The sequence below is a fragment of the Aythya ferina genome (genome assembly GCF_964211825.1).
Source record: "Aythya ferina genome assembly, chromosome: 1".
Lineage (NCBI taxonomy): Eukaryota > Metazoa > Chordata > Aves > Anseriformes > Anatidae > Aythya > Aythya ferina.
In genome coordinates, this window is record NC_140296.1 from 31,681,260 (window position 1) to 31,709,124 (window position 27,865).

The window sequence follows — 27,865 nt, forward strand, 5'->3', positions numbered from 1 at the left end:
TTAGTCCAGTTGCAACATCTGCTCACAGAACAGAATTACAGGACAATAATTATAAATACACATTCTTCTCAGAAACAGAAACATCAAGAGTTGTGTCCACTATTTGTCATTAAACATTACCATTTAAATTGAGATGTGAGGTAGGTGGGAGAGACAACTTTTGCCAGCTTTCAAAATGAATGCATTTTGCCCTGCACCTGGAGGCTGCTGTTGTGCAGCACACTGAATATACATCCACGTGAGTAACGTAGTGCATTAGATTTACACTGTACTCCACTATCAGTTTAAAAGTTGCTTTCAGATCAGCACAAAATCCACGGGTTTTGCAAGCAACAAGTTGGGTTCCAAACCAAAGCAACCACAGATTACTTTCCTACAGGAGTGAAAAACTCAGCCAAAAGCAAGTTTAGCTCTTCTTCAGTGCTCGATGATTTCTGGTAGGCAGCCCTATTCCATAGTGTCCCAGCTAAGGCTCTCCTTGCTGGTTTGTAACCACTTCCACCGGCCAAGAATGAGAAGGCCAGAAGTCACATCAGGACAGCAGAGTAGGGTCAGGAGAAAAGCAGAGCACAACAGCCATACTACTAGACTGGACGAGGGTCAGAAATAAGTAGAGGCCAGCTACGGTCACAAGGAAAGTGTGGGAGGAGACTTGGAGGTTATAGGAGGTGGAGACCGTAAAAAATAAGAGATGGGTAATAAGTGGGCTACAGGTAGATAACAGATTTTTTTTTTTTTTTTTTTTTTTTCTCCTGGGTATGTCTTATTCCTGCCCAAAGCACTAAAACTTTGGGAAACCAAGTCAAGTGGCCCAGTACACGTGTTTTTCTTTGGACCATTCTCAATTAAAAACAAAACCCAAAAACATCCACATACGTACAGACAGAGCCCCTTCACAGGCCTAGAAGCAGAAGCTGTCACTTTTGCAGGACTGGGGGCAAGTCAGATTGCACATTTTGACTACATTTCAGTCATCCTAATTCCTATGGAAAGGTGATGGACTAGATAGCCAGCACCTTGACCACAGACATGGTCTCATACTTGTCATGGTTAGCTCCCTTGCCCCGAGCAGTCACACGCTTCGTGGTTTGCCTCAACGGCAGGGGAAGAGACGTTTGATTAATCTGGTGTTCAATAAATAACCAGTAAGGCTCAGGGCACATTTCTGCAGCCTTGGCGTGACTCACTTTCCGTAGCCACCTTCCAATCAGAGGCCTGGAGCAGTAACCACCGAGGAATTCAGTCACACCAAAAGCTCAGGCTGTAGAGCTAGAGGAAGGTATGAGCAAAGGCAGCAGGAGAAGGGAGTAGCGCACATATTGGGCAAAGACTATGGATTAGCTGGAGACTCAACTCTCTATTTAATAGACCAGGGTTAAACAAAGTGCATGGATACTGTTCTGTGGTTGAATAAAGCCAGCCAGAGCCAGACTGCTGAAAGAAAGAAAAATAAAGCCCAGGCAGGAAGAGAAAAGCACAGACTAATCTTCAACATGAGTATCCTCTTCTTTCCCTTCACAAAATCTCTTCTTTTTTTTTTTGTTCCCAAACTTGCCACCCATCTTTTTTGTGTGTGTGTGCTTTTGTTTTTTGGCTGCACAGTATTTTAAGTTAAACGTTTGCTTGATTGAATTAGCATGTATTTTCTACGCAGTTGAACCTGAGCCATTATCTAAAGAGAAAAATCTTCCAAACACACATGGCAATGAAATAAAAGAAAGCTTCTTTTGAAATTAATCTTGTAAATACTGCACAAACTTCCTTTGAAGAACCATTGCAAAAACACAGGATCATGGACAGCTGCGCATGCTTACTGGTTTAAAATTAACTTCAGCAAAAAAATTCCTTATTCCTGAAATGAAACCCTGCTGGAAATTTAGATTTTTTAACGCATAAAACAAAAACGTTACCTATTTGCAGTAATAGCATCTTTAAAACTGTACCAGTGCACAACAACTTTGATCAAAACTATTATTTTGAGGGTACCTGACAATATATTCTTCAGTAAATTTCATAAGGTATCAAAACACTTAAGGATTTTGAATAAGCCTATGACACATTGTGTTTCATACATCACATTCGTTAACAGTGCATTCCTGCACTTAAGATTCAGAAGCTTGCTTTTACACCAATTCTCCAAATCCTGTACAATGTGCCAAAGACCAAACTCAGCTCACGTGAAAATATCAAGCCAACCTCCTTGGCCTAGCTTTCAGGCAGGATGAGATCAAGGTAGATTGGTTATCACACCCTACTTACACTGAGATATTATTGTTGATTTCTTGTCTAATATCTCCTAATGTAACCCATGCAACTGTACTTAATATGACTGACACTTTGTGCTTACCTTTCAACCCAAAGACAGTAAAACAGCGTTCTCCTATTCTTCCTGGACAGCAACTTAATTCTGTAAGAAGTATGCCATCTACTGATGCACTAGCACTATTTACTATGCAGTTCGTTCTTCAAGTGCCTTCACATAACCACTGACCAAGACCCATCTTAGCTGAAAAATAATAACAAATTTACAAGAAATGACAGATCTCTTGAAGCCAGTGAAATGTTTTATTTTAAGCCACTGCTAAAACAAGAACAAATTTAGTGCAACCTGGAGTTCATAATCTGAAAACTGAATATAGTTATTAAAATGGCAAAACTCATCACCATTATACAGTACAAGACCTTCATATTCATTGAGTACAGTTACATAAACATTTATAGTAATTCAGACTGCTTTTGGTATACAGTTGCATCACTAACTGGGCTGTGAATTACCTTAACACTGCACAAATAAGCAGCAGTTCCAGCGAATTATAATAAAGTTTAGTATTAAATACTATTTAGACATTACAACAGAACAAAGGCCCTCTAAAACTAAAACCCCAGCTATACAACAGGAATGTACAAAGATGGTATAAAATAAAGTGTCTACAGTGGCTGGGCTCTGTACTTGCCTCTTCAGAGCTCAAGTAAAGTAAATGCTTGACAGTAGTGGCTCTTGCTGAAAAGCCAGAATTCTTGCACTAAAATCATTCCTTAATCTTTGCAAATCACCTGTGTAAAACTAATTTTTTTTTGCGCTGGTGACAGTGTTTGGTACTTACTGTGTTCCCATCTCCAACAATATGTGGCTCTTTATAGAAAAGGTCCCAGACAAGTAGTATTTGAAAACATTTAAAATCTGGTACCATTCTGGGGAGACCTAATTAGTCTCGGAATGTGGGTTGCTGGGTTTATGTGTTTGCTTTTTTTTTTTTTATTATTATTTTTTATTTTATTATTTTTAAAAAGTTTACACAATCTTTTTTTTTTTTTTTTTTTTACTCAAGAACAAACATACTATGCAAACTATATTCAAGTACGTGGTATTGACTCCTTTTTCACATCCTCATTTTGAGACAGTAGATCTTTAAGCTTAGCATGTGGATTTGTCTTGTTTTCTATATTTAGGCTTTATGCATACTTTTGTATGATTTATGTACTCCATTGCAAATGTTTAGATTTATGTTAAATATGGCCACTTCTATTTGCTAATTTATAGAGGGATGATTTTCCAAGTGCTTTTTCTATAGTATCTTACAAAACATCAAACCAGTTCTATTTTTCAGAACACCAAATGTATTTAATGAAGTGTTAAAGAGAGGGTGCCTTATGGAACAGTAACACCACTGTATATTTTCTTTAAAATTAAATTACTATGTCAGGTTTCCCATACAAAAAATGCAAGAGGAAAAAAAAACTACACCTCATTATGTGTTTATAAAGCACATTTGTCTGGTTTAACTGGACCAAAACGTGGTCCTCTATGTTTTTACAGTTTTCATTTTCACTTCTGTATTTGTGGTCAGGAGTTTTAAATAAACTTAGTAATAGCATTAAGACTCACTTTAGCAAAGAACAGCTGTGTCACTAATATGACAGACAGCAACAGTTAGACACAATCAGAGTAAGGTTTCCCCAACGGTTATTAAAATTATTCAATTATAATAATTTAGAAAGGCTGTTTTTATGCTTTTTCCAATTTCAGTAGCCAAGAAAAGTAGTCAAGGCATCCAGAATACAAGTTGAAAACAATTTGTGTAGAAAATTGTTTTGTTTTAAGTAAAAAATGAAATATTTTGTAACTTTTCTCCTCGTGTAATTTGGAAGCTGTTACTTTCCTTGCAGGCTAATAAATCAACTTCTTCATTAACACCAATCAATAGAGTTATGCAATGTATTTGATCCAGTCTGAACAGATGACTCCATTTACAACAACCATTTTTAGTGCAACTATTGTCTAATTAACTTTTGGAACAGTTTTAAGTTTTCAAATTTGCACAATCTGCTTCTACCTTTTAACCAGAAAAGGCAATTAAAAAGAAAAAGCTTCACCAACTTCTCAGCTGGGCTTTTTGGACAAGTACAGAAACACTGTACTAGCCCTATTGTATCCTCACGTCATGAATTTTCACTTCAGACGGAATACCAAAATGCAAAGCTAAAATTAGTTCCGAGGAATGCTTTTTTTTTTTTGTATTTGATCTTCTTGACATTTCAAATTTCAAGTTAAATTGATGCAAGTACATTAATGATCTATTAAAGGGAAAATGTTAAAGCCAGAGAATGGCTCCAAACTTTTGTCTAGAACAAAGCTGAAAGTCAATGTTGTCAAAGGCTACACCTGGGGGGGGGGGGGGGGGAAAGGGAAGGAAAAGGAAAATTTGGGGGAGGGTGAAGAAACATAAAGAAATAAATGTGCACAACCCTTCAAGTGTATTTGTCATTAGTCCCATCCTCCATCCTCCACATATAAAAATTAAAATCTTTCCCCTCTGTGCTCTAGAGAAAACACATTTCTGTCACCTAACGTCAATTACCTATAACAAGGAAAAACAGCACAATTTTGTTGTTTGTTTTTTTTTTTGGTCTTTGTGTCTTTGTCAAATGACATACATAAATCTTTCAATCAGTGAAATGATACATGAAGTGAGGTAATAACCTATAAGAATAACATGGAATTTTAAGTTAGCAGTAAAAATTTATGTTGCATGTTCCTATAGGTGAGATCTAATACATGTACAGATACATACACATACCTATGTGTGCGCGCGCACGTGTGTGAACATATTTGCATATACAAATCTTTACCTCAGTTTGAAAGGTAAACTCTGAGATCCAAGACAGGGTCCCTTTTGAAATCCAGATGACAAATGAAGACTAGAACTACCCAGGTCTCTACAAAAAGACCTTCAATGACTAGCAGAATACCTTCCTGACACACAAAAACATTGCAAGAAAAGTGCTCTTGAGATTACCAGTGTGACACCTTAGAGTAATTTAGGAGGGCAGGAGGAATCAGTTGCCATATTGCACTAAAATTCATGAATAGATTTAGAGACTTCACTTATTTTCATTTAGGATCCAACCCTGAAAGTCATACGACATACCAACAGTGTATTTCCTTGTGACAAAGCCATTAGGATTCTGTGGCTCATCCAACATAAGCAGAACTCCACGATTCTCTTGCAAGTGATTTGAATTTTGAGGTGGCAGCCTTGTAATTACTAGCATGTGTCTTTTTCTAAACAAAGGATATACAAACAAACATAACCCAAAAAGCACTTTCAAACCACAGGATAAAAATCCAGATTTTCCTTCAGATAGGAATGCAAGTCAGCAGCACTAGTAAGAAACATTAGATTTGCTATAACGACTTGACCAGAAGTGCCTTGAAAAAAAATCAGCAAAGGTAGTTAAGAAAAATGAAAAATCAATTTACAACAAATTTCTCCTTTATGTTTTAATTAGCCTTCCTTGCTAATATTGAAGTGCTCAAAATGTAACAAAATTCTCTTCATTACTGGTGAGAAAACTTATATGGAAGGTAAGAAATAAAGAATTAGACTGGTCAAATAGATGACCAAAATTCTCAGAGGAAAAAGATTCTATCTGCCACTTTGAACATATGTGTGTGTGAGGCTGTCCCAGATTTGGCCTGGATAAAGTTAATTTTCTTCATGGAGTTTCACAGGGTGCTGTGTTTTGGATTTGTGATGAGAACAATATTGATAACACACTGATGTTTTTGTTGTTGCAGAGCAGCGCTTACACAGAGCCTGGAAGTTTTCAGCCCCTCCTGCTGCCCTGACAGTGAGCAGGCTGGGGGTGCACAAGGAGCTGGGAGAGGATACAGCCAGGACAGCTGACCCCAACTGGCCAGAGGGATATCCCACACTATATAGATGACATAACGCTCAGGAATAAAGCTGGGGTAAAGGCAGCGAGGGGGGGATTTGGAGTCATGGCATTTGTCCTGCCAAGCAACTGTTAGGCATGACGGAACCCTGCTTTGCTGGAAATGGCTGAACACCTGCCTGCCGATGGGTAGTACTGGATGAATTCCTTGTTTTGCTTTGTGAGTGCGGCTTCTCTTTACTTATTAAGCTGTCCTTATTTCAGTCCACAAGTTCTCACGCTTTCACCTTTCCAGTTCTCCTCACCATCCCGCTGAGGGGGAAGTGAGCAAGCAGCTGTGGGGTGCTTATCGACCTACTGGGGTTAAACCACAACAGAGACCAACAAACAAATTCTTCAGACTCAACATTAATGTCTGTTAAAGTGTTCACATACAAGAAGCTTCAGGATGAAATTTAACAATTTAAACTCAACTGGCAAGATTCAGGAAACTTTGCCAAAGGTTTTATGAAATTATGCTCAGCTGCCCACTCTGCCCTTCTATCACAAGTTACCAGTTCTCTGGTCAACAAGAGGAAACATGTATTTGCACCTCAATTTCAGAGCAGACTCACATCTTCACAGGCAGTTAAATCTGATAAAGGCAGCTATGAAAGCAGACTGTCCTAAAGGTCTGCTTGGACAAGCCACAATTTTCCCCCTGGTAATTCTGCCCTTGGGCACAAAACACCTGGCCAAGATCAGTAATTTTTATCGTTGTCTGCAGTAGGATTTTTTGGAACACATTTTTCTAGAATATAAACTCTCTTAGTCCTACTGCGAATACAACACACACAAATGGGAAAAAGAGCTATCCTGGTACAGCAGGAATCCTGAATATCACGCCTGAGACTGTCTCCTCTCAACTACTGTCATGGACAAGGTATTTTTTTCATAACTATTTCAATGGTCTGAACACAGCAGTAAATACAAGTTATGCATGGCTGGACAATATCGATTATGGACTGAATAAACATACCATGTGCACAGTATCACAAAGCACAGCACAGCTATTTTGACTTTCACCTCAGTCTTTTAAATGCTGACAATTACTTGAACGTTCATTAATTGGATTTTACATTGCGTATCTGTGTTCTTCCTATCTCCTTTTCAAAGAGGAATGAAGCGAAGAGTGTTGCATCTTTGGATTTTTTTTCTCAGGCATTTTCCAGTAGCCACCCAGCCAAAGACTTATTCAGAGCTTGCTCTCCATCAGACGCCTTCTCTATCATTTCACAGTACTTCAACACTGCTTGCAAGAGATCTCCCACTTTCCAATCCCTTTCTCGCAGTCTTCTGGAAAGCTAAAGGGGAGACAGGGAACATAAAACATTTTGACCAGCACATCCTGATTAGCAGTTGCAAAAGTTATTCTTGAAACATTAGCTCATAAGAGATCAGTTGTAACAAGTTAATCATTATTCCCACATCTATAAAAACAAAAACTTCCTCAAGGATCAAGCACTTTTCTTTTGGGCAGTTTTCACTAAAATTTCTTCTGCAGGGAGTGACATTTTCAAATGATGTGGTGCCACAGGTATGAGGGCTGTGGTTCATCAAGCCTGCAGAAAACAGGAAATTCTGAACACAAGATTAAGACATTTGCCACCCCTCCCATGCCAATAACGCACATATAAAAAGTCAAAACTCAGTCTTAATAAAAGGATGTGGATTTTCCTTTCACAACATATAGTGTGGTTTGGGTGGTACGGATGCTACCCTCAACGGAAACAGCGTCTTCAGAGCTGGGAAATTATGGCATCTTAGGGAAGAGGAAAAGGTGAGGGTTATGTTAAACTACCACTTGGGAACAGAGATCGGCGGAGCTGAAAACATTTTTTTCACCCAGGAATCCAAGCAAGAAACTTCCTCTACTGATGTGTCAAGATTAGCTACGTATGGAAGAAAGCCAACACTAAGACACAACGGATTTGTCAGTTTGCCTAGGAGCAAAAAAATCTTTTAGTTTAAAATACATATATTCTTGGTAGCTTTCAGCATCACCATCAATGCTGCGTTTAATAAAGACAATTTAGACATTCACCTTATTCTTTGCAATGGTAGGATTTTATTGGTTTTTATAGCCCTTACAGTGATATTCTATAAATTAAGTTTTCAAAAGTCATAAACAGTAGTCAGTGATATAGCTTCCACAGCTACCAAATGAAATATTCATGGTGTTGTTTTTTTCTTTTCCCCAAGACCTGTCAGACTGAAATATGTAAATTCTAGGAAAGAAATGAAGAGGAAGACAACTTCTCCCTGATACTTCACCTAGGTGATATTCCGACTGCAACAAGGCAGGTGATGGAACTGGCAGGAACAGTGTGGACACTGAACATTTTAGTCTGTATTTTTAGTTATACATGCTTTTAGGACTGGCTTGCCTACAAAACAGTTAGCTTCCTGAGCAAGCATTAATTTGAATGAGCAAAAAAGAATCCTCTAATCTTGAATATATACTGAAAACAAACTTTTTGCAGTTAAAACACAGATTCTACATATAAATTCTATATATAAGAGAGACTGAACTCTGTCGTTATTTCTGTGAATTATTTGTAACATTTGAAATACACAATTAAACAAGAGTTAATAATCTGCAACAGGCAATTTTATAAATGGTGTATAAAAGGATAGCGTTTTTTCTTATGCCAGAGAGGTTTGGCTAAAGTCTAAAGACCTCCTTAAGCAAATACAGCCTAAAATTTCTGCCTAAAGAAAAAGATAGCATCACGGTAAGACGAGAGCAAGCACCTGGCTTCGCTTCTCTTTCTGTTTTAATTGAAATCAAAGTTTAATCCCACCAATTCTTTATGTCTGATGTTTCCTACCAGCACACAAATGAAACAACTGAGTTTACTCAAGATGGACACCAGAAATCCTACAACAGCTAGATACACACTGATTAAAAATTCAGTGTTTTCGAGGTACTTGCATATCCATATTGTCGAGGCTTCCTAAAAAGAAAAATGAGACCTATCTACTCTAATTTACCAGCTTCTTGTACTAGGTCCTAACCAATGTATTTTGTTTCATACACAGGTAAGTAACTTTTCTGCCTTATTGAGCATAATATGAACATTGAAGAGTTTATATCCAGTATCAGCTAGTAATACCTTACCTGATATATACTAGTAGTACTTTTATCTTTCATACAGCCACATCACATTAGTGGCTCATTATCCCACTCTAAAGAAGCATATGTCTTTCTTCCCTTCCAGAACCCTCCAACTGTTTATAGTGAAAATTATTTTCAATGTGATCTAAAAAGCCCAGGTTCATTCCTTATATAACTGAGGTACCTTGCCAAAATAGCGATGAGATGATCAAAAAAAAAAAAAAAAAAAAAAAAACATAGCTGGGAAAGATTCTATGTAGAGGTCAGTTCAGTTTTCTGCTGGACTGCAGTGCCCTCTGGAGGTACCTGTCTAGCTTTACTAGCAACAGAACCAAGAATGACTACTAATTTAAGAACCTCAATTTGGGTCAAAAGATCACCAGTGTGAGCCTAACTGTAAGACTTATTAAATTGTACTGGTAAATATCTCATTTTTATTATTATAATCCTGAAAGAACAGAGGGACCTTTCTAAAGGATCTTATTAAAGTTACAAGCATCCTTTCAGAAAGTTTTCGTTATTTAAATTTATATATTTTTTTTTTAATATTTTTAAATAGACTTCAGTTTTTAAATATATTTTTTTTAATATATTTTAATTTCAAAAACTGATCACATGATGTTGTATGCATCCTAGTCTTTCCTATAACAGATTGTTCAGAGACAGTGCTCTGAGAATTCTGCACTTTCCTTCAAACCCTACGAAAGAGGGAAAGATGCTGAGCCTGACTGACAATAACAGGCGGTGTTCTGGGGTTTGGCAATTCAGCCCAGACATAAACAGGTCTGTAGACAGACAGCGTTACACATTACAACTGGGAAATGGGACAGAATAAAAGCCAGGTAATCTTTCTCTGCCCCAAAAGGGAAAAATCAGTATTTCAGTTCATTTTAACATAACTGCACTTGGAGAACGAAAAATTAATATGTAAAACCAAGTGAATCAATTATTAAAAATGTATATTTTTTTCAGGATTGCACTATTGCCTGCCTGAAGATCCTATGTTTTTATTTTTTAGGTGTTAATTCTGTATCACTTTATTACTTGTGTCAGGTAGCAGAACATTACTTTTTTTCTTTTCTTTTCTTTTTTTTTTTTTTTTTTTAAAAGGAGTCTACACACAGCAGATGCTTATCTTTCAGAGTGCTCTTTTCAGCATATTCTCTTATTAGGGTAGCTAGAATGGTTTCCAGATACTTTCCTATGTGTTTTTAGGCATCAGTTCAAAGAGTAACTTGGCAGATTACAAAGTTACGATGGTAAGAAGTTGCAGAAGAATTAGAAATACTTCTAAGCCAAACATGCCAACCTCCAGAAAAGGAGCAGAGGCGATATATTTCAACTTGCCCCAAAAGTTATTTCCCAAAGTTCTGGGTCATTTTAAATAAGAATACAAAAATTGGGCAGATTAGAACCTTGTGAAGATCAGCAAGGAGAATTGCAGAGCCCTGCAGCTGGGGAGGAGCAACCCAGACACCAGGACATGCTGGGGGTACCCAGCTGGAAAGCAGCTCTGCAGCAAAGGACCTGGGTGGGGGTCCCCGGTGGACACCAAGCTCAGCATGAGCCAGCAATGAGCCCTTGCTACAAAGAAGGCTGATGGCATCCCGGGCTGAGTTTGGTCGAAGGAGGTGAACGTTCCCCTCTATTTATCACTGGTGAGGGCCCCCTGCAAGTTCCAGCACACCCACTAAGATACAGACATGGCCATTCTGTAAGAAGTTCAACAGCTACCAAGATGAATAAAGGACTGGAATATCTTTTCTGTGAGGACAGCCTGATGGAGCTGGGACCATTCAGCCTGGAGAAGACAAGACTGGGGGTGGATCTATAAATCCCCGAAGGGAAAGTGCAAAGGGGCCACCTCCAGGCTCTTTTCAGCGGTGCCCAGTGGCAGGACAAGAGTCAACGGACGGAAACTGGCACACAGCAGGTTCCCTCTGAACATCAGGAAACACTTCTGTGTTGTGCAGGTGACAAAACACCGGAACCGGCTGCCCAGAGAGATTTCCAGAGAGCCTTCCTCCTTGGAGATCTTCAAAAGCCACCTCGATATGGTCCTGGGCACCCTGCTCTGGGTGACCCTGCTTGAGCGGAGGAGAAGTTGGACCATATGGCCTCCAGAAGTCCCTGCCAACCTCAGCCCTGCTGTGGTTCTGTGACTTAGTGCTCCCAGGATCACACGCATACACCACACAGTTACGCACACAAAAGAGAAAGCCAGCATTATTTTCTGGATGGACTTTCTACAGGTAGAAAGGGAGAAACCAGCCTTAGGAAAATTCAGCCCACGTCTGATCCAGACTGACCTTCAGATACCTTTCACACTCTTAACACAAGTCTACAGTAACTAAGCACCACTGGTGCAAACATTCACCTAAGTTTGGGAGCCTTTAGTATTCTGTAATATTGACCTCTACTTCCCTTCACACCCCATTTCTCCTGAAATACTGATCTGAGTTTTGGTTAAGCACCAAGTTGAAGACTCAGTAGCAAGTTTCTGTGCAAGCTTTAGCTTCCTTAGATACTTGTACACATTTATTTGTTTTTGCCTAGGTATTCATTATTAAATGCATGCTAATGGAATCATTAACTTTTGACTTAACGTTTAACTTCTCCACATTTTTAACTTGTGGTAACTTTTCCACACATTACAAGGTCACAAAATAAAAATAGTTGGGAAGTTATCATTCCTATCAACCTCATGCAGGTGTTGTCTCTAATGCTGTTTAGTTAGGCCTTCAGTAGCTATGCAAAGTTGAATTAATTCCTTGGCAGAAGATAAAAAAAAAAAAAAATAGCTAATATGTGGTAAATGCTGGATTATCATGCACAGTTTGGTGTGTTATTACAAAGGAATAAATTTTATGATTCACAGTAATACAAAGTTTCTATCACACTTGTGATGGAAATATTCTCAGGTCAGCAGGTATGCCAAAATTTTGGCCTTTCCCTAAGAGATGCAAATTCCTGAATCTTCTCTAATTCCTTTACATTCAGCTTTCTCTTTGGTCACATAAAATTCAATCTCTAAAACCAAAACAAAGGCACCTAAAATGAAACCGCCTTATTGAGCCTTCTTAATAGCTTTGATTGCAGCTGCTTCCAGAATAAAAACATACATAATACTTAATTAGAATCTAAATCTCATTCTGGTAAGAAAATGTGCATTTGCTGGCATAAAACCTGAGACAGTACATCAGAACATAACATTACAAATCCATTTGCATAAGCAAATTCTCAGAAATGAGAAGTTTCAAATTAGAAGTTTCAATTTTTAGTCAATTAAATGCTAAGTTTAAAAAAGTGCTTGAAAAAGTACATTTTTCACTGAACAAAAATGCTCTAATTGTATCTTCCTCAGAGTAAGCCAAGGAAAACAACTTGTGAAACAAAATAGCTCAGCTTTGATTAATGCTGTTTTATTTACGGTACATGCACAGACTAAACAGCCTGTTCCACTTTGACCTATCTGGATTTAAATAATGATTTTCCTCACTGGCATACCTCATTATTTTTGATTGGAAAAGCTCAATGGCTGATGTAGCAAATAAAAACAAAGCAAAGCCTGCTTTCACCGCCTCCCGCCTCTCCCCCGGTGTCCAGCAAACCAAAGCACTTACCAGGACAAATTCTCCTGTAGCAGTGTCATGAAAGTGAAGATCGGACACCTCTGTTTCAGAAGCTACCAGCCACTGGAGTGCTGCTCTGAGCTGGGGGTCCACTAGATTTGGTTCCAGATCAATATTTACTATGGCTAAAGTCTTTTTTACTTGCTCCAAACCTAACATTAAAAATAAAGTCATTAAATCTACAGGTTCAAATTGCTTCAAAAAGTCTCTGTAGTTCATTGATTAGATTATTATCTTAAATACATTAATACAGATAGACAGTATGAAGGGCAAAATTTTACAACTGAATACAAACATGTGAGTATTAAAAGGTATCCAAGCTTTAATGCATGTTCCAAATGACAATGAGTTGAATTTAATACCACCTTTCAAACTGAACAGTAATAGTCTCACATCCTTCAGTTGTTTCAGTTTTCCAGCTGCTGTTTTTTCTCTGCCCTCATCTAATAAATTTTCTAGTTTGTATTTCACAACTCCTTCCTGTATAAAGTTAATCAGATTTCCTGATTTTTTTCAAACTATAGTGCTGTTCTAACTGTTCCAACCAAGTTGCTACAGTTGAAGTACATAAGGTATGTACATGCTCCTAACTGTCAACCTAAGTTTGTTTTTGGTGAGTAACAGAGTATTGGTCTAGGAGTCCCAAAATCTAATACATTTATAGGAGAAAGAACCGATTAAAAAAAAATTAGTGACACTAAACTCCACAGAAAGCACTGCGGTAACATATCACTAGGAAATTTGGATATGTTTCTTAGTTTTATAAAATAAATGTGCATTTGAGAATGACAAGACTTTGTCTCAAACCATTTGAGAAACAAGGTACAGTCAGCTCTGACAAAGCCAGACCTTCTAGATATTGACATAATTAGATCTTCCAAATGTACAAGACCACACACAAAGTTTTTCTACCCAGAATACTACTTAAATGGTCTTACAATGAAAGCAACAGAAGTCTTCTCAAAACGATACCAAGATGAAGTAATCACACTGAAGAAATGGTCACTAGAAAATCCACTATACAGTATAAAGCAGTGTCTTGAACTACAGGAGACACTAACTGTGTAAGAAATAAAATTAAACCCTATTTTCCTCAAGCAATTTGATCATTTGAGATGCTTTTTTTGTTGTTGTTGTTAGTCAGGAAAAACAAAAAGCAATAGTATACCGACAGCCTAGATTAAACCTACAGAACGGAAAATATTAATTGTAATTAATTTTTGAGGATAGACACACTCAATGATTCAGTTATTGCCTTAATACCTCACAGGAAGATCTAATTTACAGAAAAAAAGTCAAGAAATGTGGTTTAAACCAGTACAGTCTCCCAGGAGCTTAAAATACACAAACAATCACACACCTTTCTGCTTATGTCGTTGCATTTGAAGACATGCAACGTGACTGAACAACCACTGTAAACAGGTAGTAGAGGTTTCTTGAAATTATTTTTATCCTCAGAATATAGCAAAACCAATTAAAACCTCTGTAATTTACTTTAAGATCAGCCTCATACTGAGAAACCAAATCACAGAAGGCAGTGTGTATTCACTTGAGTTAACAACCTTTTGCACTTCACTCAGACTGGAACCAGTGCAAAGTTCTCTGAAAACAAAGAAGCTGTAACAGGAGTCCAGACAGACCCTGTTTTGTATTTCACTAAGAAAAGGATTCAATACATTTGCTAGAATGCCAATTTTTTTGCATCTTTTCTCATAAACACTCTTCAAAGCTTACTATGGTCAGTATGAATGACTTTTTCAATGTCTCAAACAATCATGCAGATGCACTGCCATCACTCATCATATATTTCACAAATAAGATATGCTATGCATATAAATTTATACTTTCAAGAAACTGACCAGTGTTCACTACCATACATTAAATACGTGTGTTATCTGAAAGTGAGAGACTAGCATTTCTCAAAGGCTGAATTAGCAAGTGCATTAACAAGTGTTTGCAGGATATTAGTCTGTGAAAATATCCCAATGCTTGACTGACATATGATATGATCAATACGGATTAATAGGGTTGTAATTTTGTTTTGAAGATTACAAAAGCAAAGAATAAACAAAAATAACTTATGTCAAGTGCACAGGCCAAGAACAGCAGTGTACGCTGGAACTGACATTACCTTCTACAGCATCCTTGGTATCTTCATCTTTATCGTCTGTTCCATCACTGTATTTTTAAAATATAACAAAAATATTAATATATGCACAATAAATATAGTCAATCTTAAGACTGTAATGAAGGTTAAACAGTAAAGGACAGGAAGATCATAGAAGAATTAAGAAATGACGATGAAAAGAAGCTTTGCTTCTCACACCATTTCATGTTGGAAATAGATTTGTCATGGAGTTCATGAGATTTGCTCTTAGAGGAAGAGAGGAAAGAAGAAACATGAGAAGAGACCTTTTAGAATGAGATGAAAACTTGTTGATTTTAATTAAGTAGGACAGTTTAGTTTTGCTTCATATGCAAAAAGGTTGAGCCATCTTATATCACAGGTATGAACAGCTATAGGTTATTCAAAGCTGCTGCATGGTAAGTGTTCTACAAAAATCATTCACTAAGCAACTTTGAAAGTTTCCACTAGGTAAAAGAAAAACAGAAATCCTGTAGGAAGCAAGCTCTAGTTTGCATGAAAAAAGTAAATCTAAAAATTTGTAAAACCGCAAGCAAAAACATGCATAAATGGGACCTGTCATTTTGCAAGCAGAACACATTCATCATTTTGCAAAGCAACACTTAACCATTCAATATGGATTAATTAATGAAAAAATCATATAGTGATTAAGTGAGAGGAGAGTGAATAATGTATAAGCATTAAAAAATGTGCCATATTCTTATTTTCCCAAAAATGATGATTACATGCATTAATTATGAGGAACCCATCTGGTTTACGTTTCTCAACTCAACCAACCTGTCTGATGTTGGAAAGGATAAATTCTCCTCATACATATCTCCTTCTAAACCAAGACTGCTCCAGCTACTGCTGTTACCATTACTGCCAGGAGAAGAAGAGAACACAGCTGAACTAGAAAAGAACAATAGCTCAAACTAGAACCTTTGCTTTCCTCAGAGCTGCTTTGACAAGACATTTAACACAAGAGCACTCAAACTTCCTAAACAGGTTAGCTGGAACTTCAGAGCAGCAATTTGCATACCAATGCAAAACTGGTAAGTTTCTGTACACAGGTGAAAGTATTAATTTGTACTCATTAATTTTCCAGATCAGTGCTAACAGTAATTCTGTCCTCAGGCCTAAGCATACTGTTTGTCATTTATACAAGCTCAAAAAATTCAGTGCTATTACTCACAGGAATATGGATTACAAATATAATATGTGTTTAAAGGCTAGATAAAAGTTCCTAGTATTATGTATTGTGAAGAAAACTGCACAAATTAAATCCTTCTCATTTCAAAAGCCCAGCACTGATCTCCAACAGCTGGATAAGAAGGAATTCTTAAAATAAATCAAAAAAATACTTTTTTAAAAAATGAATTCTGAATACTGGTCTTTAAGTTAAATTTTTGTTTTATAAATCAATAATAAATCTAAGACTAAAAAGATTAATTTACTCAGTTCACAAGCACATTGCATTTATTCCATGAATACATTCAAGTCGATGCAAAGAACTGAAAAAATGTACAGTGTCTTTACACTGGTGTATTTTAGACGCTGCAGTTAATTTGCTAGCCCTGTGCTCTCGTACAAAATTGTGTTACTCATAGGATTAAATCTCCCACTTCCCAATTTCATACCTCCCCCTAAGCATGTCTGGAAGTCTTCCAGGGATAGGATTGAGACAACCAGCATGTTCTGATAAGTACAAATTATCTACTGTAGATGGTATGACCAGCCACATTGCAATTCCAGGGAACTGCTGTAAGAAAATGCTTTCTTCAGCTCAAAACTCTTCCTTCCCACTCATCCCACTCACAGCAAATAATCAAATTTAAAACAAGAAATGGTGGAAAGGAACATTTCAAGAGCCAGATACTAATTTCTTTCAAGAAGCTGTCAGTAACAGCATCACCTGTCAGTGTCTTTTGCTTCCCTGTGTGCCTGCTTCAATACTGATTTCCATATAGTAACAGCAGGTTAGCAAGCCTGCAATGTGAACACACACCCTAACTGAGGGGAAAAAAAATAAAGAAAATTGAAGAGCAGAAGCTTACAAATAAAATTGGTCCTAGAACTGCAAGCCAACCTATTAAAATGCACAATTAAAAAAAAAGAAAAAGCACTAAAGGCAGTTACCAAGAATCTGCAATTACTGGTTTGATTTGCATGGAAAATGCAAATCTGGTCTTAAGAACATTTTTCAAGCTACTGTATTAGGAGTACCACAGTAAAAGTTAATATTGATTTTGTTTCTGAATTACATATATAGAATAGAGATTTAACACAATTCATTGGTATCAACGCTTTGCACTCCGGCTCTTTCTTTGAAGGTTTTAGCTTAGCAGAAGTAGAAATAAAAGCTGTCCCAGTTCTCAGACTAAAGGAAAAAGTATTTGCAAGCTAACAGAATGACCTCATGCACAGTACTGTTCTGATTAGATACATTAATCTATTTTACAGAGGTCAAACTTGGTCTGAAATTACATTGTATTTAACCAGGAGATTAGGATCGTATGGTTATATATGGCAACATATGAAGGTTGTGGTGTTTTGTTTTTGTTTTTTTGATTGTTTTTTGTTTTTTTTTTTTATGTGACTTTTAGTTCAGCATCTTACAACAAAGTAAATCTTGAAAATAAAGATCTGCAATGACAGAACAAGCAATAAACAGAAAAAGGCATTATAATGCTTCATGCTGCTCTTCAAAATGAGCCAGCATAAGAAGTACCCAAAAGAAAAGCTTTCAGTTATATATATGTATAAGTATACACACACCCTATATATGGGATCTGTAACTCTGTTCATCTGCTTCAAGATTTTGTATTATGTGCATACAGCCAAAGGCTACAGACGTCTGCTCTGAAGTATAACCTCATCTGGATGCTATGATTCATCTTCTGGAAAAGCCTAAGCCTATACCTATATATGTTAAATAAACAACAGTCTTAAGCTTTTTTCTATTTCTAACCTTAAGCTGCCAACATTAGAAATGCAAAGCAGATGATACAAACTTTCCTTCTTGTTTCCATTCAAATAAAGCTTCTTTCCAAGCTGTCTTGCTCCCTTGCTTACAGTTAGCTTAATCCTCTGTGAGGTGCAGAAGCACGATTTTTACATCGACCTGAGACCCACAGAGCATGGACTTTGCCAACAGAGCTACTACAAAAAATGTCTTTTTTCCCCCCCTCTGAGAGAAGTAAAGCAAAGGCAGTTAAATTGAACTGGACTGCTGCAGATTGTACTGGTATGTTTTCTGAGAAGTCTCAGACCGTCTTCCACAAATTTCAAACTACTATTAATTGAATTTGTAAGCTTATTATGAAGATAATGTAGAAAACGTTAGCTAAAGGAGTCTCAAGTGCCACTATCCCTTGAATACTGCAAAGGGCCTTGAAAATATTGGGGGAAAAGGCAGGTCCTCTGCACAAGTAAAACTTGCTTCCTGTGCACTATGTTACTCAATTATAATGTATTGGCACTACAAACAAATCAGTCTAATGCTACCTCGTACCTCAAGGATGGCACAAGATTGAGGACAGCTTCTCAGATACGAGAAAATGGCTTGCCTTAAGAAATGTTCCCTTTGCCAAGGGAACAAAGCTAACTGAAGTACTTTAAATATTTCAAATTGTCATGGGTTACATATGATCAGTGCAATATTTTAAAATAGATGGTCCTGACCCCACACAGAAAAAAGAAAACACTATTTGTAACTATTGTAACTGCATGATGGATGGCAAGGTTATTTTCCTGTTTAATAAAAAAGTTTGCTTAAAAAAAAGTAAAAGCAGTAAATCTTCATCACTGCCACACACTTCCTTATTTCCTGAGAAGATTATCAAGATATTACTGTTCCACAACTGGCATCATTAGTGAAGCTTGTTTTGTTACAGAAGGTCTCCCCCTCCATGTCTTTTTGCTCAGGGCAATAACCCCAGATCCTCTCATTTCCACCTGCTAAAACCTACTGCCAAACACATGCATGCTGTTAACAATCCACAGCAGTTTTTCAAAAAAAATAATTTTGTGCATGCCAGTTTCTTCTGCCAACACCTTGCTATCCAGATTACGTCCCCCCATTCTTCAGGTTAAATCCCAGAATAGGTCATTCTTCTCCTAATGAACAGATATTCTTTAAAGTTTTAGATTTATTTTTTTTTCCATTTAAAGATGTTTGGGGAATGATAATAAAAACAGGATGGGTACTAAATGTCCAGAGTATTTTTTTGCACGTTTTTCCCCACAGCATTATTTAACCCATATTTATTCTAATTGCCAATACACTAGATCTTTTTTTCCTTATAGTTCAAATTTATCACGTAAGTCAAATTTTCACTCGTTCAATAGATAATGCATTATCAAAATAACTTTAAGGCAATGCATTCTTTCATAAAAGTATTTAGTTGTATGACTAAGAAGTTTTAGTATTGGTTGGATTAAAATACTCGGTTAAGTAAAACAAAAATATTGCAAACATTTGAGTAGTTTCATTTTAGTACCAAATATTTATTATTTTTTTTTTTAAAAAAAAGGAAAAGCCCTTCCCCATTTCTACTGTTCTTCAAGAGAAGTGCTGGATGTTCTATGTAAGTGTTACAACCCTCATGCAAAACTAAACTTACTCACTCCTCATACCTTGCCTATGCAAAAGCTAGGGCCACGACTCACTATAGTTTCCTCTGAGAACAGATGTTGCCGATTTTTCAAGTTCTTTCTTTAATTTAGCTGGCTACCAATCAGCCAGGGAAGTGCAGAAGAAGCTCTTGTGGAAAAATTTACCATCCCAAACAGGTAAGTTCCAACACTATGCACCTGTAAGTTCCTGGTTAGTAACACATCAGTGCACAAGCAACATCAGTTACAACAGCTTAAGAAGTCAACCCCTAAAAATAGCTGCTTAAAATCCTCATGCAAACTAAGAGCACATTTCTTCTTTTCAAGGATAGATGAATTTACATAAAGCACATTAATTTTTAAATCCAGACCACAATAAACAACACTACTGCCAAGTTGTTCTTTATGTGTGGTGACTGTTTTTAACAATACCTGCATCTTTTGCTAATATTTAAGCTGCACACAGTGTTATTTGATATAACTCCCTGACGTAAGTGAAAATGCATAGTCTACGTATTTTACACTCCATATAGTATTAACATTCATGAACAAGAAAAAAGTATCTAGTAAGAAATCAGATTCAAACACATTAGAGTCATTTTTAACACAAAGGTCATTACTGAAGACAAAATAAGATCTTTTCCTTCACCCCCCTGGAGAAAACCACTTGATATCATGTTACCTGATGCCAAGATAAATGTTTAACTGTACAAATATATTCATAGTTACCTGTCACTGAGATGAAGAAAACTGCTGCTCTCATCAAGATGTTCATCTTCAAAACTTAGATTGGACCAACTGCCAGTGCTATCATCACCAATACTAAGGCTCATCTGCTGGCTAACAATAGATTCAACAGAGTGAAATCCTTCTCTTCCAGCAGAGCTAAACAAAAATTTAAGACAAAAACATCACTACATCTCATACCAATCCGTGTTAATTCATTTACAGAAATTTAACGTTATTGCAAAGATACTAATTTCCAAGGGGAATAAAAATAAAAGGGTGTAAAGGGTATCCATTAATTTGTACCCTGTTCTCAAAATAAGAATAAAGCAATTAAATCAATTTGAAACTTCAACAGGCTTAGATCATGGATTGCTATTTGTAACTCTTTTACTAGAAGGCAGAGGGAATGGCACACACAATTCTTATTCCGAAGATTATTTGCTATGAAGCATTGAACAGTTTTACCATCTACGCATTTTAGTCTTACAGACTGTAGATCAAGGTATGCTTTTCAAGCAGAAGAATTAACATTTTTTGGAATTGCTCACCATAGGACTGTTCAACTCTTTCCCCTCCTTGCTTTCATTGCTACCAGCAAGGTGGTCTGCTACTGTGGGCAAATTGCTCAAGAACACAATGATATTTAACAGGTTAGAATTGTTTCATTTCTGAAAAAGGGTCTTTCCACAGATAAAGACTTGTCTTCCTGTTTCAAGTATGTGTAGAAACACATGACTTTTCCTTCCTCGGGAAATGAATTTACATTTTTAATCCAAAAAAAAAACAACAATCAAGCAGGTATGTTCAATAAATGTAGCCATTATAAGATCCTTCAAAAGACCCAGTTTCGTAACTTTAAAGAAGTTTCAACTCCTTAGAAAGAAGTTATAATATGAAAACATATAGTTAGGAGCTAACCTTCATGGGTAAACCGTGGTTAGATGTAGATGACGTGGTAGAAAGCTCAAGAAAAATGACCATCCTACTACCACCACAGCGAGCAGTCACTGTAACATCCACAACTTAAAAAGCCAGCCCTAATCACACCACTGTTAATGCTTCACTCCAGTAAACATGAATTTTTGCATGCAAAGATACAGCTCAGAATAATTTGACTGTTTGAATCACAGTCCATCCGGGCAACAAAGAAGGTAACAGTTCAAGAAACATCACTGGATGATGCTGTAAGAAGCATTTGTAAATTTTGTTATGTTAAAACCTTAACATCTCCTCCCTGTCACAGATATTACAACAAACAATACTTATCCAAACCCTGCATTTTAGATGCTCTTGTCATATTCTAACTAAAAGTTTTAAGCAATATTTTTAAGAAGTGATTCAAAACCCAAGTACCATCTCTGATACTGTGGGTATTAAAAAAAACATATTACTGCTTTCTTTCGGTTACACACTGATTAAGGTTCCAAACTCCTCATATGCTGCACCACACTGAACAGTTTATTAGCATTTGTAAACTACCAGAATTTGTTATTAAATGCTTTTACTGAAAAGACCATAGAAATTAAAATGGGGTTTACTTTCTGCAAAAGCTCTGCCTATCACTACTCCCAAAGAACAAAAATTTCCATTGCTGTTTACAGGCAGAAGCTTAGTATGAGTTTCTAGTCAAACCTTGAAAAAAATGAATTCAGATCCACTGCAGTCTTCAGCCACTGAACATAAACAGGTCTATTTTATTATTCATCATGATGTCCCTCTAGAAACTAAAGGAAAATAAATCCTCTGCCACCGTGAGGAACTCTGTGCTCCCCACCCCCTACAAAGTAGGAAAATAAGTATTATGATGAACTGGAATAAGCAACAAAGGTAAAAATTGCTCCTGGACCCAAAAGGTAGATTTCCAGTCATTCTGATCCCTGCAGTTTAAGAAAGAATTGCTGTTTGCCCTGAAGTTAGTGTGGAAATGGTAAATTAGCCTTCACTAAGCATACAAAAATCTGAACATCAGTTTCTTGTCTACTGTCTTACTGTTTTATAAGTGTCTTAAGATTTTTTTTCTTCCAATAATAAGGATACTATTTTAACAATCATAAGCAAAGTAAACCCTTTGTACTTTAAAGCAATGTCCAGTCTGGGCAGCACCAAAAGTTGGTTCTACTGATAATTCAGAATAAATTACTTTTATTTTTCAGTACAGAAGGTGAAATACAGGTAGGGAACAAACTTGGATTCAGTCATGGCTCATACAGCAACAAAACCTGTAAGGTCTGCTCTTCTCTACTGTAGGTAAAATAACATCATTTCAAGTTGAAATATTAAGTTCCAATTATTAGTTAGCTACTGGAACATATGCATGCTGATATACATAGGAATCTTGGTTTCAAGCTCCCACAGGTGGAAAAAAACTGTTCTACCATTTATATATATTTATATATATATTTATATAATCATTTATATATCACCATAAGAATAGAAAGAGAGTACTCTGAACATAAAATTTGTACTTGGGAATTTTTTCTTCTAGAAATACATTATGTCTGTATTAACAGCCCTTTTTTCTGGTACAGAATGCAACAAGAAAAATTATTATTACCTTATGTTAACTGCCTGACCAATATTAGTCATAGCTGAGGTCATTATTTCAGTAGTAAGGCTTTCAGCAAAACTGACTCCATCTTGTCCAATTCCACTGTCAGCTGTCACGCTTGTGTAACTCAGCTCTCCCTCTGCTTTCTCAACAGCTGCAGGAGCCACCTTGTCAGGAAACACTGTCTTCTGTTCTACATCAACGTGGATTTTGGGAATATCCAGGTGCAAGACTCTTGGTTTTTGGCAGGCACCACCCAATCTAGAATGAAGAAAATGCCTCACTGGAAAGGAGGAACTTTGCGCAGGTAAGTGAGGAGATGCACTTTCGGTACAGCACTGATGTTCCTTCATACTGCAGCATCTACAGACAGTTCCAGAAAAAGGAGACAGTTTGTCCGTATATGAAAGCCTATCCCCATTTTTTCTGTTTTCAGCCACCTGGAGAACAGCAGATTCTAAACTCTTTTCTAGAGTATCATCTGCTACCTTCCTAGCATATTGTTCTATAGCTTGAATTATGCCTTCACTGTAGCCATTTTCATTTAAACTGCCCGTACTATGATACAGTTTATGACTGGGGGAGAAAGGAAGCAGTGTTCTAGATATTCTTATTTTAACAAGATCTCCTGTGACTTCCTCGAGTTCAGTCTTTTCATATAGACAGGAATCTGTCAGAGATTTTGGTAAACACGCTCCTGATATTTTCAATTTCTTCCTGACATCACTAGTTATGTTGCAAGCAAGGGATTCTGAAAAGTGTAACAATTCCGTGCAATCTGTTCTCTGCGCGCCAATACCCCTTTCGTAAGTTTGCTCCTCACAGTGATGAATGCTGCTTTTTGCTTGCTGTGCTGCATCTTTATTCACTGTTTTGATCAGCTCCAGTTTACCATTTACCTGTGCATTTTGCCCAGGAAACACCGTCGTGTTGCATCTCAATTTCGTTTTCCTAGCAGCTTGCCGTAGGCCTGACTTTATGGACCTGTAAGCAAGTCTGCTAGCATACTGATCCATCAACAGTTCAGGGTTACCACCTTCTCTTTTCAAAATACGAATTATGTGATCTGCGTATTCATCCGTCACACTTTCACAGCTTGGGTACTTGGAAGTCAAACCCATCGTGCCTGAACCTTGTGGTAAAGAAAGTACAGAGGAATCTCTCTCACCAAGACACTGGTCCCGCACCGGACCACACCACTCCTTTGAACTAGAATCTTTATCATCTTTTCTCACATAAAGGCAATCCACTTGACAATTAACCCGCTTCAACCTCAACAGTTTACAATGCCTTGACTTCACCATTTTCTTGGCTTCGCTGATTACTTTTCCTGCCATATCACCTGCATAATTCCATAAAGAGCTGCATGTTTCTTCTGGGGTATTTATAAACGCTGGATATCCACATATTTTGTTTTGCGTACTTAACTGAACCTGTCTACCAGCTTCTCTTTCATTTGTTTTATCATCTAAATGGGAAGCAGCCATTTCAGTCGCTACTGAAATTATCTGACTAGCTAAGTTATCTGCATACTGAATAGTTTTTTCTGAATGTTCCTCATTCTCAGCAACCTTTTCAGAATGATCTTCATCTTCACTACTTTCTACTTCTTCAGAAAGTGACCGCATGAGTTTCAGCATAAATTCCTCCTTTTCCAAAGAGCCGTGTTCACTTTCAGACAAACCTGCAACAGATGGATTGTATGGTGTAGAAGGTGGCGTCGCAGGTGCAAATTCCTTTGCTAATTCTCCCTTGAGTTTCTTTGATAGTTTTCTCAGGTTTCTTTCTGAACTAGCTTGACACGGTACTAAAGGAGTTGGCGGGGGCGTGTCAGGCATTACACTGCTATTTCCATCTTTGATACTCGACTTATCAGCCATCTGCAAAGCATCTTCACTGCCGAACATCACTGAAGAGAAGCTATTTGCATGCGGAAAGCAATCAGCTTGCCTGTAAGTCAAAGGTCCCGCTGGTGGTTTTTGAATATCATGATTTTTTGAGGGCTTGTTTAAGTGTGTCATTGAGCAGCTTCCTGCATCAGTAAAGTCCTCCAGAACATGCCTAGCAAAAGTCACAGTGGAACAAGACGGTGGCGATTTTGAAAACCTGTGTCCTTTTTGTTCCTGCCAACAATCTTTAGATTCTGAAACGCACTGAACCGAATTAGCTGGAGTAAGAAGAAATTTAGAGGGATTATTCAAAGGCATCTGTTGTTGTTCAACAACTACAGAAACATTACTTGGTTTCTCAGCATCTTGCTTCTTTATCACACATTGTTCTTTTCTACCGGTATCTGCATAAGTCTGTGAGCCCACGTTACATGCCGAATTCTCACCAGCGTTGCATAACACAGTTTTACTTTCATCCACAGATTGTTTTATGATGTATTTGGCCAAGTGATCTGCAAACATATTCTTGGGAACGTCTTCACCAGTACACTGCACATATGTTTTTTTATCTACTATTTTTCTTGACAAAAACTCTGTGTACTCTTCTACTGCTTTTGTTACCCGAGATGAGGTTATGGCTTCATAAGCCTCATTTACTATCATATCTACCATAGTTCCAGAGAAACTATTAATGCTTTTTGACCCACTCGTTAATTCTGAATTAGTGCTTATTCCAGACACGTTACTTGATTGTTTGGTATCGTTTTGGTTATGTAAGAGCGATGGATTATTTTCAGTACTTTGATTCTGATCTGAAGTTAGGTATATATTTCTGAAAGAAGAGACTTCCTCCTCTCTTTTTCTGCTCGTGAAAAATGGATGAGAGCAGTCATTGTACACTTTCATACTGTTATCAGAATTCAGAGCAGTGCATACTTTTGCTTTATAAGCATCAGAGGAAAACTGATGTTGACAAAGAGCTCTTCCAGCTAAGGGCACAGGTATTGAACTTACAACACCGGAGGTACAAAACAGTGCTTGCTGTACTGTATATTCTTTCTTGGAATCTTGGATTGGATTCAGTGCTACCCTGTCATTAAAATCTGGCAAAAACGTGGAAGTCCGTGTTGACTCTAACATACTTTCTGCACTCACATATTTAATGTTGTCCATGGAAACACTGATGGCTGCTTGTGTGGTGAAGGTCACATCAACCTGGGATAGCTCAATAAAAGCCTCCTGAATGACAGATTCAGACAGATCTCTGGCATAGGATCTCACCACCTTGTCTTCATAATCAAATGAAGAAGGCTGTGCAACTGTAGGTGTCGAGGGGTATGAAAACTGGCATACTTCCATGATTCCTTCAAACACAAGTTCTTCAGCAAGGTCTGCGGCAAACCGTGCAACGGTATTGGTAAATATTTGCTTCTTCACGTGCCGCAGTTCTTTCAAAGCACCAGTTATAGCTTCGCTCACCAAAAAGTTTGCTAGCCCATTAATGGCACGCTCCTTCAGGGAGATTGCTCTCCGTCTTCCAATCTCATAGAAAGCCATTTGAAAGACCGAAGAAGTCAACCTAGCAGCCAAGTGACAAAGTGCGTTGGTGCATGAAGAAACACCTTTTTGCAGGTCCTTAAAAGCACTGCCAAAACTTTTTTCAACTAACTCAGTTGCAAATTTTTGAATGCTATCTCGAATTATTGATGATTTATGCTTAGATTTCACTTGTTTATCTGGCTCCTTGCTAGTTTTAATTTTGAGATCTGTAGCTTGACCTTCTTCTTTCACAGCAATCCTGTTGCATTTGGAATCATTTCCTGCACATACTTGTTCCGATGAAGAGTCAGAATGAAAAACAGAACCCAGTATTTCAAATGAAACACTATCAGCATATTCTGAGTAAGTATTATAAAGTGCATCAGGGTGGTTTTGACCTGTCTCGTCTCCACCAAGACTCATACGACACAAGCATTCAGAAGAACCACAGCTCCCTAGCGGACTGAACGCCGATGATCTAATAGGGCTGAACAAGCCCCCGTTCTCTTCCCCCGATGTTTTAACTGGGCGAGGGGAATCAGGGACATCAAAAACGCTGCTGTATGGTGATTCTGGTTTGCGAGGAGTTGGTTTCTTTACATTGGCTGGGAGGGTAGGACGATCAAACTTGAATTTCTGAGGATTCATTGTAATGCTTGTAGAACACAGTTGTTCATGGGCAGCCCTCCTTTTCTGGGAGGGATTCCCTAGGACGGGATCCCTAATAGCTTTACCAGACTTTTCCAGGGTTTGTTCTAGTTCATCAAACTGATCAAAACTATCAAAAAATTCACTGACTTCTGAGTCTGAATCCTCTATACCATCTTTCACTACTGGAATTTTTGGCAGCTGGAGCTTTGCTTTCAAGCTTTTCTGATATCCTTCTTCATCTAAGAAAATAATGGGGCTTGGGCTGGAGCAATCTGACTCTGAGGATTCAGCTGGAGAAGAGGAAAACAGCGTTTTACATAACAAATTAACACCTTGATCAGAAGGATTATATGGCTTATAGAAACTCCTTTGTATCCAAGGATCAGAAATTGAGGTTGTAACTGAATTTTTTACTGAAGACAGTTCCTTAAGTCCCAAAATATCAATCAAAGCAGAAGATCTTGCAGATGACTTTCGACGTACAGAACCTACAGAGGTCTTTGAGTCAACAGCTTCTAAACATTGAGCAGGGATGGTCTGTGAAGCAGCATCTCGATGGTTTCGAGTAGTAAAGCTGCATGTACCTGAAAAGAAAAAAACAACGGCTTCAAAACCCAGAGTTTATACAGAAAAGCAGAACACTTTGGACAGACTTTGATAGCAACGGCTGGACTTCCAATTGTTACAATACACTAACTCATCTTTCATAATTAAAGCAATATTTTTTTCCAAATCCTATTATACTAACGATTGAAATTCATGTTTTTTTTTGTTTGTTTTGGTTTTTTTTGTTTGTTTTTT

General features: G+C 37.4%; 1 protein-coding gene across 4 annotated transcripts in view; it reads right to left on the minus strand.

The window, feature by feature from the left end:
• Nucleotides 1-2,546: 2,546 nt before the first annotated feature.
• The window catches only part of AKAP11 (A-kinase anchoring protein 11), a 43,109-nt gene continuing 17,790 nt past the window's right edge, over nt 2,547-27,865 (minus strand). For 2 of the 4 annotated variants that reach the window (XM_084506257.1, XM_084506258.1), the window contains exons 7-12: nt 22,992-27,648; nt 20,438-20,593; nt 15,890-16,003; nt 15,098-15,144; nt 12,958-13,118; nt 2,547-7,520 (exon numbers count right to left, since the gene is read on the minus strand). In XM_084506257.1, coding sequence (XP_084362383.1) covers nt 7,374-7,520; nt 12,958-13,118; nt 15,098-15,144; nt 15,890-16,003; nt 20,438-20,593; nt 22,992-27,648 — 5,282 coding nt within the window. In that variant the 3' untranslated portion in view covers nt 2,547-7,373. The remainder of the gene's footprint in view (nt 7,521-12,957; nt 13,119-15,097; nt 15,145-15,889; nt 16,004-20,437; nt 20,594-22,991; nt 27,649-27,865) is intronic. The other 2 variants (XM_084506259.1, XM_084506260.1) reach the window with 2 other exon arrangements.